Raw genomic sequence first — 16,828 nt, 5'->3', positions numbered from 1 at the left:
TCCCTATGGCATTTTCTTCTCATGCAATGCAACTTTGAGAGTAGATGATAAACATGCTGTCAGGTTTTCTCCACCGACAGTGTTGTGAAAGTGAGGGCAAGGAAGTATTCAAAAGTGGGATGGGGTTGACTGTCCCTCTGGGATCATGTGGTCTTCAGACAGGTGGCTGAAAGCAGGAGTTAAGAGATGCTTTTCTGATTGGCCTTAAGGCTCAGTATTAGGACCTCACCAGTTCTTTATGTATACACACAGATCAATGATTTAAATTTGAGCCTGATCCTAAGTTTGGAGATGCTCTTAATAATGATAAAGGATGCAGGAACCTACAGGTAGATATTGATAGGTTAGTGGAGTGGGCACATATGTTGAAACAACAAAATTCATTTATATAAAATAAATTATACATAATTTATTTACAAGTTATATAAATCTAAAATTTCCCTACTGAATCCTGCAAAATATACAGTCAATTCACTTTACAGCATATTCTGTGAAGCGCTTTGAGACGTCTCAAAGACATGATAAGGCGCTATATCAAATGCAATGATTATTTTTAATCATGACCCTACGAGGAACCCCGTGGATACTAATCAGTAGAGCTATTGCTGCTGATTTAAAAAATCTATGGGTTCCAGATTGATCAAATCTAAAGCAATTTCATAGCAATGTCATTGGCTTTAAACATTTTTCCCCTATAACTGAGCTGTTTTGGGAATTTTTTTTTGTTCCAAAATCATTGGGGAGTAGTTATGAGTCAGACTACAAGCTGAAGAAACATCCTACAGAGACAGTTAACACAGTTTGCTTCAGCAATTGCTTCAGTTTAACAGCATGAGTTAATTTAGTTTCTTCAAAGTGTTGAGCCAACTGCACCCTAGGATTCACTGTTCAATCAAAAACATATCAGAAAACAAACAAAAGATTAAACCATAAAGACTATTAAGAGAATGGTTGGGCAAGAAATCAGCAGGACTTCTTATGACTGCTAGAAGTAATGTTAAGTTTTTACGTTGTGGCGGGAAACACCAATTTATCATTTTGTATAAATGAAAGTAGATTAAAAGCTTAGATTCTCTCTTGCCTTATATTATTCTCTCATTGCCTTATATTAGGCTCATAGAAAAAATGATTGCTAGTCCTTTTTCCAGGTCACCATATTTTTGTGAATGAATGTCAGTGGTGCTTTCTGCACATAGTACACATGCAGGAAGAAGTTATTGATATCCTGACAACCTGCAAACTTGCTTTTTTTTTTAAAGATTAGTCAACCAGCTAGTCAGTTGGCCTGATTTGTGTTCTCCATTTTTGGACCCAATGATATAATAGATTAGATTCACACAATTTAGTCACGTTATACAGTTGAATTGTTTCATGAAATTCTTTGAGATGTTTCAATTTGGTAAGATTCAATCAAATGCATGTATAATTGTTATTAAAATAACCCTCTGATTATTGTACAAAAATGTCCATCTGCCATTTTACTTTTTTAGAGAATATGTAACTTGCATGGTTAATTTTTCCATACATTTACCAAATGTTACTTATAATCCTGCAAATAATAATAAACCCACTGTCCAGCACAAGTTAATCTGATCTGTAGACAGTATTTGCTTCAAGAATAGTCAGGTGCTCACATGAATATATGGTGTTTGATACTCGTATCACTAATAATACCGTGTGACTGCATTGTTGGGCACTCTTCCACCAACAAAATTGCTTCTCGGTCACAAACAATGTGCCTTGTAATCACTAATTAGTTAAGTACTGAACTTCATAAGAACTGGTTTCATTCCAAATTCAATGCAGAATAAACAGCTTTTATCCAGCTCTACAAATCTATTCATTCCCAAAGGAAGGCATCTGAAATCCATCTGGGTTTTCACCTTTTAAAAATAATTACTCACCATCAATGTTCATTGCTGGAAGTACAAGAGACATCTTTGGTTTGCTGGTCTTATTATGGCTGATGGCTGGTAGCAAGAGATGGTCCTGAAATGGAAACATATCAGTATGTCAAGACAAATCCTTTATTCTACTAACTGGTGCTTGTGGTTAATCCTTTCAGTTTGTACAGAGCAATTCTGTACTTATTTTAAAGTGCATTCTTTGTACCTCTTTGTTCTAAAACATGCTTAATTTATTTTTTGATCCATTGACTTTATTTTTCGAGGGAGCCCTCAAAGGAAGATCCAACTGTCAAACCCTGTAATATGTCAACCGACTGCAGTCAACAGGGTTTCATAAGAAGTGTGGAGATAAAACAAGAAAGCAAATGCTAGAAACCTGAAATAATAAACTTCTGGAAATGCACAGCAGGTCCATCACTATCTGACAGAGATGCATCTAGTCTCTGACTGAGGTGCATCAGTCTCTGTGACACCATCAAAAATACAGCCTTTTTGTTTTTACTTCACAAAAATTTCAAATCAAAATGCAGACAACAGAAGACTCATCCAGCTAGAAATGAACATTACAATGAAAAGCAATTATAAGGCCCGATAATGGGTGCCTTGTGTTCAGCTGAGTGCTTATTGGATAAAATGGGATGTTCTCCCTCAGTGTGTCTGCCTCCCTCCTTCCCATCCATTCATCTGCTATCACTTTCATCTATGATCTCCCTCCCACTGTTCCTTCATCTTTCTACCTGCCTGCTGTACATATATGGAAATAATTTGATAGATTTATTGGTAGGGCAGTTGGATACTTTCGACTCTAAAGCCCTGGGTTCTGAAGAATTCTGAAACAGCAGAACAAGAAGCATTTTCCAGTGTTTTATCAATGTGTGTTACAAGTATCTTTCACAAAGAACTATGAGAAAGGACAATCTTTCCTGTAATCTTATTGCTGTGTGTACCGCTGTTTGAAGAATCCAGGTATTTTGACTTGAAGATTTGTTCTGCCACAAGTTTAATGCTTATTTACACTTCTCCAGGACTTCTGAATGACCGGATAGCAAAATGCTGAGAATGGGAATTAGAGGATAAAAGAAAAACAATCGAATGGCTTTCTCTATGTCATATACTGTGTCTATGATTGTATGCAACACGTGTTCCAGATTTCTTTCAATATTAAGGTACGTTAAAGCAACGATTTACATGGTCATAAAATATGGACTGCAACTAAGTGTTTACCAATGTCTGCCTTTTATGTATCTCTTTGTAGTACCATTATTACAAACGGTTTCCATACACAGCAGTTTAGAAACAGGACCGTGTCCCAATCAGATCATTATCAACTCAACCACAGTAGTAGAGACGTGCTGGTGTTACATCTGTTTCACAGGAACACTTAAGCGGTTTCCATCAAAACGTTTTTCACAACTTGTGTCCCTTTAAAGTGTAGTGTGAAATTATTAAGGTTATAGCAGTAGCATTTCAAAGAGTTGAGTTGAGAGTCAACAAACATGAACTATTAAAAGATGTTCATTGACTGGCTGACTTAAGTAACTCTAAGGGCCAAGCTGATGAGCACTGTAACTGAGAAAGGCTTGAAGGACATCTGGTGTAAGAATTGGAAAATGCTCATAGTGCAGGAATGGGTTCCTTCTCCTAGACTGGGGTTGAAACATTGTTGGACAGAAGGAGCTTAGCTTTGCATTAACCAGACTGAGAGTACTCTGTTGACAGTTGGTGTTCAAAGTCAGAAAAGTTTTTCATTTCCTAACACCAACATCCCCACTTGCCAAACATACAAGAAAAACAAATTATTTTATATAGGTGTTTTTCATAAGAAACTATTATTCTGAATGAGAAATATGGAAATCATGCTTTGACAGATTACGTGAAAAAAAATCAGAAACAGAATTGGAAGGAAGAATGTTTTCTCACTCAGGAAAAAATGCATGGTGATGGATGGCAAGCAAAGAAGAAGAAAGAGAGTTCTTAGAATTTCTTTTGTGTTTGTTAATGTATATTTTTCTACTGTTTTTCTCCCAACTCCTCCTCAGCAGCGTGGCCTGGTGAGGCATTCTAGACCAGTTGTCTCTACAGCTGCTTCAACTGTCTTCTGTTGGTTCAGCCTGGGAAGCACTCACATCTGGGGTCAGTTTAAGGTTCAAGCACTGTATCATAACTCAAACACATGGTCAAGGCAACAATGGGGAACTTGCCATCTTTTGGACAAAACATTAAACCGAGGTCCCTTTTGCCCGTTTTTCACGAATAAGTTAAAGATCCCAAGATAATGGGAGTTTGGTTTCAGGGCCAGCAAGTATCCTCATCTGCCTGTTCAGGTGGATATTAAAGATCCCATTCCACTGATTGAAAAGAGAAGCAAGTTTCACTACTTATGGTCAACAATACCCCAAATAATATTGATCATTCACCTCATGGCTGTTTGTGGGACATCGGTGTGCAAATTAGCTACTGCATTTGCCTACAAATACAATTAATGCACAGTACAGTAAAATTCTGTGAATGCTTTGTGAGCTTGACAACATAGTGATTTAAATCAAATGAAAGTATTATTATAACCTAGCATTGTTTCACATACCACCAAGGAAGGTTTCAGACAGTTAGATACACAGTAAAAAGTTTAGCAATGTGTCTTTGTCTCAGCATTGGAAAAGCACCTCCAATTACAGTTTTTATTTTGAAATCAAGTGGATATAAACCATGCCCTCAAAAATCAAAGGATAAAAAGAACCTCATGAACCAGATTTTCTTTTTGTTTCCATAATGATAAACAGGCATGCAGTAAAACACCAATTTTATTTCCTTTCCAGCTCTATATAAAAATAAATTTATCTGGGATTGTTTAAAAGCAGAGCTTCAACTGTACACAATTACAGTAAAACTCGCATTAGTCGGATCTGTATAAATTGTATAATCACCCAAGTTGTACATCTGCGCTAGTCCTGTTCAATTTCCTATTAAATCCACTTCAATTTAAATGGTCTAGTCCTATTGACAATCATGCAACTCAGAATGCTGTGATAGCACTGGCCATTACCAAACCTACTGGCTGCTGGGTCAAAACTTTATTTCTTGCACCTACCTCAAACAGAACATTGTACATGTGCATCCCGACTCTCTCCTCGCCCACCCTCCCGGGGACGTGGAATGCCTGATCATGGGGAGAGCAAAGGGGACCTGTCTCCATGTATTATGAATGAGAACTTCACCCATTCATGTTATCACTGGAGCATACTGAGTGTTGGGGTGCACGTGTGCGGTGTTCAGTTGAAGGTAGACACTGGAAACAAAGTTTTGGCCAAGCAACCGGTAAGTTTGGTAAGTGTGATAGCGGCATTACGAGTTGCACGATTGTTAATACGGTTTCCTCCAACTGACAGCTGTGTGAAGAATAAGGATAGGAGTGACCGAAGGCATAGTCGAAGACGAAAGCTTTCAGTTGTGATACAAATTCTACCAGATTCTTTGTTGTTAACCTCACACCCACCTTTCTTTAACAAATAAACATAATTACTTTAAATAAAAGTATATGGCGTCATCGCAAAGGCCAGTTTATAATTGTTGCAGTTCTTTAGGTTAAATGCCACACGTCAGTATGGTTTTGTGCGTCACTGAGTACCACGGTACATTATGGCAAGTAATGAAAATACCTAATGTGATACAAACCAAAAATTAGCAAAGCAAACCACTTAAACATTGCAATCATGAGAATTGGGAACAAAGGATTAGAGGTTACAGTGTGTAAAGTGCAACAGTGCATATTTAGCTTCTTTCCTGAATCAACCATCAGCTGTTACAAATCGTTCCATCTTCTACTGCTTCTGTGCTTAACATGTCAAAATTACTTTGAACAGTCCAGGCAATCTTAAAAGTTTAGCACATCTGGATTCATAGATTTGTGAAGAAAATTCAGATTACAGTGGTCACATATGTGATGGTTTTAAAGTATGGTTTTAAAGATAAGTTACCATCTTAACTCTAAAGTTAAGATTATAAGTAGATATAGGTTGATGGTTTAAAAAAAACTTACGTAAATTATTAGTACCAAATTGCACTTCAAACCTTTTATCGAAACAAGCCTACAATAATTGCTGCTACATAATGATACTTTCAAGTCTACCCTGTAGTCTTCATGGTGTGTGTTAATTATTGTTAATTATTGTTTGCATCCATGCAATAGATGGCAATTTGACCAATACTTGGCATCAGTTAGATAGATACACATATGTATTTAACTGTTGACGTAAATCACTGCATTAACTCACAATGTGAGATGTTTTGACATGATCAGGCACTAAAAACACAAATGGTTTTAATGAGTATCAGATACAAAATAAGAGATCATTCAGTTGATACAAGTCCACATTTACAATTGTATGAATTGTGTTGAATGGCACAAAACAATAGGGAGATGAAGCAATAATCTCACACTTTTACTTAATTACTTCCGAGGATGAGAGAGTACCTTCACACAATGTTCTCTCAGGAGATGGGAACAGATGGGATAGATAGGCTGCTCAAGTGTGTCAGCTGATGTAAGCATCCTGATGACAAGGTTTAGTGCTTACAATTCCTCCAAATGTTCTCACCTCAGGCTCACCAGATCAAACGTGGCTTCCAGTTTCCTTTGTACAGAACAATTCTTAACCTCCCTTCTTTGAAAGGCTCCCCCATGTGAACCTGTTCATACTGCCTCAGATTTAAGATTTGTGTTCATAATGAAGATACCCCCCAAAAACAACAACTTGTATTTATATAGCACACCTCATGAATGGTAGCGTCCCAGCACACTTAACAATAATAATAATAATCCTTGCATTTGATATAGCGCTTTTCACGTCGGGAGGACATCCCAAAGCGCTTCACAGAACACACTGTAAAGTGAATTGACTATATTTGTGGGCGAAGGCGGCAGCCAATTGCGCACAGCAATGTCCCACAAACAGTCAGGGATTGAAAATGACCAATTTATTATTGTTTTGTTTTTTTGGAGGGATTATTATTATCCCCATCCATGGATAATATCATTAAATAATTCTTATAGATTATTTCCTCATGTCATGGCCTTGCTCCACCCTTCCTCTGCAACAACTCTCATGTCGTGGCTGCTCAATAAACATCAGTCTGCTCCATGCCCACTGCACTTCTTCATCAATGGGCTCTGTGGAACCCTATCTTGTAGTCGCTCTGCTATGTCCCCTCTCTCTCAGCCTTCAAAACTCACTATATCCCATCTCGTCATCTGTTCTTTCAGTTACCTTTCCCTCTCCTCCCAACACTCTCCCAGCTCAGTCAGATATGTGAACTGCTTCTCCCAATATGAAGGCACTATATAAATACTGGTTAAATTTGTTATGGGGCAAAATACAATTCCTCTGGAAAGATCCAGCACTTTGGGACCCAAACCACATCCTCTTGATGCAGGGAATAAAACACTACAGGTCAAGCTTATCATCATATTACCATTAAAACCAAACGCTCTAAGATACATGTGGGTCATAACAATTATCATAATAATAATCCTTGCATTTGGTAGAGCGCCTTTCAAGTTGAAAGGACATCCCAAAGTGCTTCACAGGATATATTGTAAAATGGAGTGACTGTATGTTTTGTGGGCAAACATGTTGGCCAAGTTGCACACCGCAACATTTCATAAACAGCAATGAACTTACGGAACATAACACCAATACTGAATACTGAAACTGTAAGGTCCACAAGTCAAAAATGCACCACATAAAATGAGAATCAAGAGGCTTATTTGATTTTTTTTAAAGTTTGTACGCTGAATAGTTCTCCAACTCTAATATTTCCAAGTCTATCAACTCTGCTTTCTCTAGTATTTACCATAGTAAACGCAAATTTAATTCACTCACTTTCACTTCCTTTGAAATACGTTTCAATAAAGAAGACTTTACAGTGAGAATTTAGTCACAAGACTGAAATGAGCAAATAAATACAGTAATTTACAATGAGCTACATAGCTTGAGAAATCTCCTTCAGCTCCTTCCAAGTGCAAACACATGGTTGTTGGAATCCAAGTTAAACAAATGCAGCTGTGCAAAAAATAAAAGAATCACATTCTTTTATTTTAGCTGAGATCCAGCTGAACTTGGCACAATATCTTGTTCCTCCTGATTTCTGTCTGGATCATACTAGGCATCAGTCTCATACGTAGAGAATAAAACATCAAAGACCTGCTTTGTTTTCCTCAACATGGTTATTGATAGATGAAGCTGCCAGACGTCAGCCTGGCATAATTAGTAGCACTCTCACCTAGAAGTCAGAAGATTTTGAGTTCAAATCCACATTGGGAGTTTGAACTCACCTCGTCTTGGCTGACACTCCAATGCATTGCTGGGGATGTGTTGCACTGTTGGAGGTGCTGTCTCTTTGGATGAGATGTTAAACTGAGGTCTCATCTACCTGTTTGGGTGGACATTCAAAATGACATGGCACCATCTACTTGTTTGGGTGGACATTCAAGATGACAAGGCACTATTTGAAAAGAGAAGGAAATTTCTCCTGGTGAACAATAAACCCCAATAAAATTGGGCATTCACTTTATGATTTTGTATGACATTGTGTGGAAATCAGCTGTTGTGTTTGCCTGAAAGATCCAAATTACTACACTAAATTCTGTAAAGTGTTTGAAGTGAAGTGTTTAGACCATCAATGAGTTAGTCGCTGTTCTGTGGAATCAATAGATGGCATGCAGAGTCAAGGGAGAGGTAGCAGAATAGTTTGAGGGATGGCTGGAAAATAGAAAAAAAGTAGGAGCAAAGAACAGTTTTTCAGACTGTCAAGAAATAGGAAATAGTGTTCCACTACTATTCACCATGGATTCAGATATAGGAGGTACAGTTTCAAATTACATGGATTATACTTGACGATACTTAACTAGGAGAGGGTTGTAAATAGTGAAGAGGATTGCAGAAAGATACAGGAAGCCATAAATAAGCTTGCAGAATTGGTTGATAAGATAGCAGATGAAATTTCATACAAGAAAATTCACTTTGGGAGGAAGCATAAAGCTGCCGCCTGTATACTGGATGGTAGTACATCTCTCCAGGACACTACCGAATGTGAAGGATGCTATATAAATGCAAGGTGTAGTTGTTGTAGGATCCTAAGAGAAGAGAAATAAAGAGATCCAGGAATTCAGACTCACTGGACAAGTAGCGATGCGGGTGCATAAAGAAAGCAAATAAAGTCCTTAGCTTTATGTCCAGATGAATAGAGTATGTAATAATGTAATGACAAAGGTTTATTATAATATTAAGTAGAGAATTAATGCTCAATTTCTATAAAACCTTGGTTATACCATATTTAGAGTGGTGTGTTCAGTTCAGATCACGATTTTACAGGAAGGAAATTGTAGTATTGGAGAAAGTTATGTAGAGACAAGTGACAGAAATGCAAAAGCTGAAAGGAGCTTCACAAACAAACGTTAGCGCTCAAAAACAGAATCCTACACACTCCCTTATCTCCCTACATTCTGAGTGTGTAATTAAAACCAAGTCCGGTCTCCCTTCAGTCTGCCTTTCTTTCCACAAGTTAAAGCTCGAGCTTCACATCACCTCAAAACACATCTTAACATCTATTTTCATTCATGACGATTCCCAAAAATATGGGCCTTGAGCATCACCTTATTGTTGCAATTCAGAACAGATCCAGCAGATCAAATTTGCCTTTTGCGTGTGAAGATTTTGTAAATGGGAGATCTTGTTTGTTTCAAAAACACAAAACCAGGAATTGATTTCACAGATAACCTTGAGGTAGAGAGACAGCCAGGAGTCCATGAATAAGTGGACTATTGTAAGAAAAAAACAATATTTTGTTGTAATTTCAGCTGCAAACAATTAATTTTGCATGTTAAATGTTTTCACTTTAGCCTAAATTATGACAAATTAAACCTGGCTCCAAAACAAGTATTCCAATTCCAAATGTTTCAATGTTATAAGCTTGACACTGTACTAACTCAAACTGTTTTCATTTTTCAAAAAAATCACAAGCAGATTTGAAAGCTGATAGAAAATGCAACAACAACAAATTGCATTTCTATTGTGGCTTTCAGGTCAGGAGGACACCCCAAGGCAATAGGATGTCTATGTTTTAACTAGCCGATGTGAAAGGCGCTATACAAGTGTAATTTGTTGTTATTCCATTTTGACTTCCTATAGTGTTTGGGTGGGGGGGGGTTCACTTCATCAAAGGTCCTTTTGCACATTTCTTTCTGAAGCATAAATTCAAAGAATTTACATTGAGTGATGGTATGGTTCAAGTGCTTCTGTGCTTTCCAACAGCAATTCTAAAAAATAAATAAAGGGAGAGACCTCCCTGTTGGTTGTGCTGTTTAATTCAATAAGTAATAGCTGGGCCACACAGATCAGCAAAATCCCAAGTTTGATCTTTGTCTATTTTGCCCACAAAATGCACAGTCAAACCACATCACAGAGCATCTTGTAAAGCTCTTTGAGACATCTCAATGACATGATCAGGCACTATTTTAAATGCAAACATTATTGTTAATGTGTGCATCATGTGTGCAGAAATCAGTATCATTGTATGTCATACAGGTTCAGTTGGTAGCAATCTCGCCTCTGAATCTTACTGTGGGATCAAGCCCCGCATTGGGACTTGGAACTCATGTAATCTTAAGTTGTTACTCCAATATGTTGCTGGAGTTGTGTTGCATTGTTGGAGGTGCTATCCTTTGTATGAGACAACAAACAACGACTTGTATTTATATAATGCTGCTTCAAGTGCAGTAGTCTAACAACATTACATTTGTATAGTGCCTTTCATGCCGGGAGGACGTCCCAAGGCGCTGGACAGTGTACAACATTTCAGACCCAACGTAAAGATCCCTGGACTAACTGAAAAGAGAACAGAGTTCCTCCCAGTGATCTGGCCAACAATCCTCAAATAAAATTGGTCATTCCCTTCATAGCCGTTTATGGGATGGGACATTATGTGGCTGCCACGTACATATAGCATATACGGTGAAGCACTTTAGGATGCCTTTTGGATGTGAAAGGTGCAATATCAACTGCAAGGATTATTATGTTGAATAAGCTGATGCAGCAATAAGGCAAGTACAATTGACCTTAGCAACTTGTAATATCGGCCAGTTCCTGTTCCAAATTGCTATTCAGTGAGACCTGCTGAAAGGTGCTTACATTAATAATAGCCATTTAAGTGCTTTGAAACATTCACCCACACGGATCATTGCAATATACAAATGTAAATTGTATTGTACTTAGATGAGATAATCGAAGAATGTTTGCATGTCCATGCAAGAAGAAAATGGGAAGATAAGTTGAAACCTCTTCAGGTTGGGAAGATAGGAAAATTTACAAGGAAAAACATAAAATTACAATGGGATGCAGTGCTCTCAGTGCTGCAACCAACTAAATGCTTTTATGGCTCTGTACAATTATAATATTAAAAACTAGAAAATACAGTGTACATAGTGAGGTAGCTGCTACATCAGCTAATTTGACACAACAACTTGACTGTATATTGTGTTTTGTATCAGCCAACTGTGGCATATCCTCGTTCATACCCACAGTCTCCTGCGTAACAAATTCCTCATTCCAGCTGAACCATCTGAGAAACCATCTGTTGTTGCTTCCTGACAAGGACAAAGTTAGAAATATTTTTGAAATATAAAGCTGCACAAGGACACTAGACGAGTCACATGGGACCACTCTTCCTCATCTCAAAGGCCAGACAGCAAGTTGTCTAATTACTCACTGTAAGGGAATCACAGAGTATGAGATGCTAGAAGGTGAGAAAACCAAAGTTTTTATTTCAAAAGCAACAGTGTAAGAATATACTGTAAAGTAACTGTAAATTTTGTGAGCAAAATAAGTGCGAGGATTACAGAGCCATAAATTGTTGATACATTGCTTGCTGTGTTAACTCTCAATACACCAGGAATATCATCCCTTCGTTTGCCATTCATCCTCAAAGTAACAAATGCTGCCTCCAAAGGTATAAATCTTCAGCAGCATGTTTTGAAATATCACATCTAGTTGAAAATAACAAATGCACACTGCCTCATCTCCTGCTGGCAGTTTCAAAACGCTTTATAGAATATACTGCAAAGTGAAGTGACTGTATATTTATGGGACGAAAGGCAGCAGCCAATTGTGCACAGCAGTGTCCCACAAACAGTCGTGGATTCAGTGACCACATTATTATTCCTTATTTTGGAGGGATAATTGCCCCGGAAAGCAATCCGCCAATCAACTAACATGTATTTGTGTATATTACTTTGACCTGCTATATGCTTCTAATATTCAGGCAATGAACATTAATCTCAGATGTGAACCGTAGTTTTACAAATAAACTTAACCGCGTATGCATCGGTTGTCTCTTACAAGTGGAGAATAGCCATTTAGTGCCTAGAAGTATTTGCAAATTCTGACCTACCATAACTTGAAAAAGAAATCCTCAATTATATGAAAATATAATAGAGCCAGTGTGAAAAGATTTGAGAATCTATATACCTTTTACAAAATAAATGTATTCTTTTATGATAAATATTTTGACTGCACCTTCTAAAACATGTAACTGTAATTCTGAACATTAACATTTTTTAATCTAGTTTAACAGGCACAAGAATTAAACAGCAACAATCCTCTAAAATTATAATTCACAGAAGAGGTCAATACAGAATTTTGCTGGCACCAAAGCAATCTGCAGTACAGTTGAAAGACACGTCAAAGACTCTACACAAGCAACTAACCTGTTAACAGAAGCGCCCTCAGGTCTGTTCTTTCAGTTGCTCAATCATGTCTCATTACCAAAGCACTTTGGCTTATTACAAAAACAGTAACAAAACAAACTACCCAACTGATTTTCTGTACTTATTTTACTCCAATTCTTTACCTCCTCCCTCCATTCCACTTCTCTTCAACAAGCAGTAAAAACATCACTGCAGTGATTGCAGTTTGGTACACTTAACTGCCAGATCTACTTCTAGATCACACAGAGGTCACACACTGTCAGTAGATGTATAAATTCATAAACCAGGATAGAAATTAACTGAATAAGTCATGCAAAAAGAGAGGTCACATACAAAACATTTTTGTTTCTTTCACAGGGATTTTATTACAGTCCCCGATGACTAGTTTTGTTGATACATTTGGTATATTAAGATACATGTAAACAAAATGTAAAGGAGCAAGGGAGGAAATTAGATGACAAAAAGCCAAAATGTGAAATCAAAGCACTTTGTCATTTTTTTTTATTTCAGGGCTTTTTGTAAACTCCATTTATATCCCAGGAATAGTGGAAGTGATGCCCTTATCTCTTTGATTTCCTCCTCCAGCCTTATACGGAGTAAAGTTCCACAGTCATCCTACAAGCACCTCACCTAAGTGAAAACTAGAATGTAAACTGTTGTTGTATTCAAACATAAAAGGCATCACAGCCAAGTCTGATTCCATGTTAAATTGATGCTGAAAAGTGAATGTATATACGCATCAATTATGAGGGGAAAGTTCCGACATGGGGCTTGAATCAACAAGCAGAATTCTAACTCAGAGGCGATAGTACTATTTGAAAAGAAATGGGAACTTTTCTTGCTTTCATGGCCAGCAATCTTCCAGATAAATGGAAATATTCCACTGTGAGTTCAGCTGGGTCAAGTGATGGAACTCTTTGAAAAGAGTTTCCTCCAGTATCCTGGCCAACAATCTTACAACGATGCTAGTACACTGAATAGTTTCCTGGAGTCTTCCTGCCTTCATAAATTTCTCCAAATCTGATGGCACACACAAACATTCACCCCAGCAAATAATACTTGTTTATCTAGTATTCTTTCATATATTAATGCTTTACCAAAATTAAAGTATAATGTAAAGATCTGGAGATAAATATGAAATCCCAGTGAATTGTGCAGACCAAATAGCCTAGTGTGCCCTTGGAACCAAAATTAAGCTATACAATTACAAATCAGCTATCATGGTGCACCTCATGGTTTCACGGAGGATAACAGATCTACACATATTTTAGTTGTCATTTCAGCTGACAATGTTCACCAAGTTTTCAATATTTACTTGGAAGTGGTAGATCATTTTACACATTAAGGATCAAGGATACAAAGGGACTGCCAATGAAAACTTGTTTGATCAAAAATATTTCACATGAATGTTTTTTTGTAAGACGCCCTCAAATGCATCAATTCCTCATGACTAAGAATGCCACAAGGACGTCTATATATTATCTATCAGATAGGAACCATGCATTCAATCTTACCAAAACAAAAAAGTATTGATTTAGTATTCAAATTAAAATACAAATGTCCCAGGGTTATGCAAGCCACACTATGCCATCCTGGCATGATCAGACTACAAACCCATTATCTTTCCACAATAGTGTCTGTCTATTCTGTCAGCCAAGTGCTATAACTCCTATTTTTAAACTTACAACATTTGCCATGCTATACATGTGAGTGCAATCATTCAAAAATGCGTTTTGTCTTCAGTGAGAAGTTTTTAAAATTCCTATCATATTATTCAAAAAGAGAAAGGTCTTTACACTTGTTATAATGGCCAACAATCCTGCAGATTAATTGGCTATTGTTCCCATTTCTGTTTGGAAGACCTTTCTGCAGTCAACAACCACTATGTTTGCCCATAAAATATCAATATCACCATACTGGACAGTAATTACAGGTGATGCACTTTTGAAAGTTTAAACATAATGTGCTATATAACAATGCAAGTTCTTTCTTTACCTATAAATAATAATAATCCTTTCACATGATATAGCATTGTTAATGTTAGGAGGACATGTCAAAATACTGCACAGTATTTTCTGTTATGTAGTGACTGTGCATTTTGTAGATGAACACTATATACAATTTGTACACAACAATTTCCTACAATTATTTTTTTTCATCTGGGAGATTGTTGATAGCAAGAGAAACTCCATTCTCTTTTCGAAGTGCCATGGGAGTATTTAACATCTGCCTGAACAGTCAGATAGGACCTCATCCGAATGACAGCAACTCGAACAATGCAGTGCTCCCGGCAATATATTGGAGTATCTGCAAAAACTCTGCATTCAATCCCGATATGGGGTTTGAACCTACAACCTTCAGGCGAGAGTGCTTCTATCTGAAGTAGGACTAAAACAAAACTTGACAACTCAGAGATGAGTGTACTATCAATTGATCCATGCAGACGCAAGTAATTTAAAGAGACTGAAATTTTGGAAGCAGGAAGTTTGGAGCAGTCATTTTCAACTGTCCAATCAAGTTAATAATGAACAATGATAGGATTTAAGTTAATTGTCTTGATAAATTGTTTCTCTCCCCCTCTCACAGTTGATGTTTCAACAGCCAGATTAGAAGCAACCATTCATTTACCGTAAAAAGGTTTTGAAGCTTACAGCTAAAGAAAAGGTCATGCATCGCTCCAGTCTGATTCCAGTCTAGGTACCTGTCACTTCAACAATTGCTCCCTTATCAGGAGACACACAAATCAGATAATCAATCTTGTGTCTTTCAATCTCTGATCTTTCATGTATTAACCTGTTTTTGAAAAAAGATCAACCATTTTAAATTCAGTGCAGTGGATCATCAATTATTTGGCACACTAGATGGGTCTCTCCGATTGATAATCGGAGCTGAAAGATCGCCAAGGCTCCACTGAAAAGTTGCTTCAATTATTCACCATAATTATGAAGGATATTAGACTGCACATAATTCTAAAGTTCAAAATGCTATCATGCTGAAACCAGTTCTCAGCACAATCCAGTTCCTCTTTATCCCGCACCTCTGCAACATCGCCCGACTCTGCCACTGTCTCACACCGCAGGCCGCCAAAACCCTCACATATGCTTGTTACATTGAGGCTCGACTATGCAAACTCATTGCTTGTCAGCCACCCCAACTCCTCCCTCCATAAGCTGCAGATCATCCAGAACTCGGCAGCCCATGTCCTCTCCCGCACCAGACTCTGCGACCCTACCACTCCCATCTTCACCCGACTCCACTGGCTTCCCATCACACGGAAGATACAGTTCAAGAGCCTGGTCCTCACCTTAACAGCCCTCCAAGGCCTTGCTCCCCCCTACCTCTGCGACCTCCTAACCCCCTCTTCTCAGCGGACTCCGGCCTGCGTCAACTTGCTCGTACCACTATTGGCGGGCGGGCCTTCTGCCACTCTGCCCCCACCCTCTGGAACCCCATCCCGCAATCCCTCCGCCTCACCCCTTTCCTTGCCACCTTCAAGACCCATCTCAAGACCTTCCTCTTCAACCATGCTTTCAATCTTCCTCCTTCCTCCCCCTGCCCTCCACGGGTCCAAAACTCTGCCTGTCCAGCGCTTTGGGACGTCCTCCCGAAGTGAAAGGCGCTAAACAAATGTAATTTTTGTTGTTTTATCTATGCGGGGCTGTTTTTCCAACAAAGATAAGTAACCAGAATGACACGAGTGCTTATGCTGTATGAGTGACAATCCAATCTCCATCAATCCAGACCTGCAGCATCCACAATTCATACTGCAGTACAAATGACTTTGTGACCTTTATCCCCAACAATTGGATCCGGCTTTCAATCAACTGTCTTTTAATTCCCTTGTCTGGTGACTGCTGGGTTCCCTTCAAGAACCCTGGAGGGAATGGCGAGCCAACCATTCAACTTCAAAGCATAACTGAGTTTGCAAAAACCATCTCCTGCTGGGTTATGAATTTCAAGTTTTACTTTACCACTGTTCTTCTGAAGGATATGTCAAAGAGGTTAGTAATCCAGCTCACTGTAGCTGTTTTGTGATAATTTAGTCAAAGACTTCATACTGATAAACATGACCCAAGCTCCTCTTTTAGGAGCATGGAAAAATAAGAAGGCGCCATTCAGCCCATTTGATTTGGGCAGATCTTTTAACCTCGATGCCCTGTCT

The 16,828-nt window shown here is 38.1% G+C and overlaps 1 protein-coding gene across 1 annotated transcript in view; it reads right to left on the bottom strand.

Moving 5' to 3' along the window:
* atf6 (activating transcription factor 6) overlaps window positions 1-16,828 on the bottom strand; it is a 115,725-nt gene that overhangs the window by 30,256 nt on the left and 68,641 nt on the right. The window contains exon 15 of the mRNA XM_007902964.2: window positions 1,905-1,989. Coding sequence (XP_007901155.1) covers window positions 1,905-1,989 — 85 coding nt within the window. The remainder of the gene's footprint in view (window positions 1-1,904; window positions 1,990-16,828) is intronic.

The sequence above is a fragment of the Callorhinchus milii genome, unplaced genomic scaffold, assembly GCF_018977255.1.
Source record: "Callorhinchus milii isolate IMCB2004 unplaced genomic scaffold, IMCB_Cmil_1.0 Scaffold5, whole genome shotgun sequence".
Classification (NCBI taxonomy): Eukaryota; Metazoa; Chordata; class Chondrichthyes; order Chimaeriformes; family Callorhinchidae; genus Callorhinchus; species Callorhinchus milii.
This window is presented reverse-complemented; position numbering and strand designations above follow the sequence as displayed.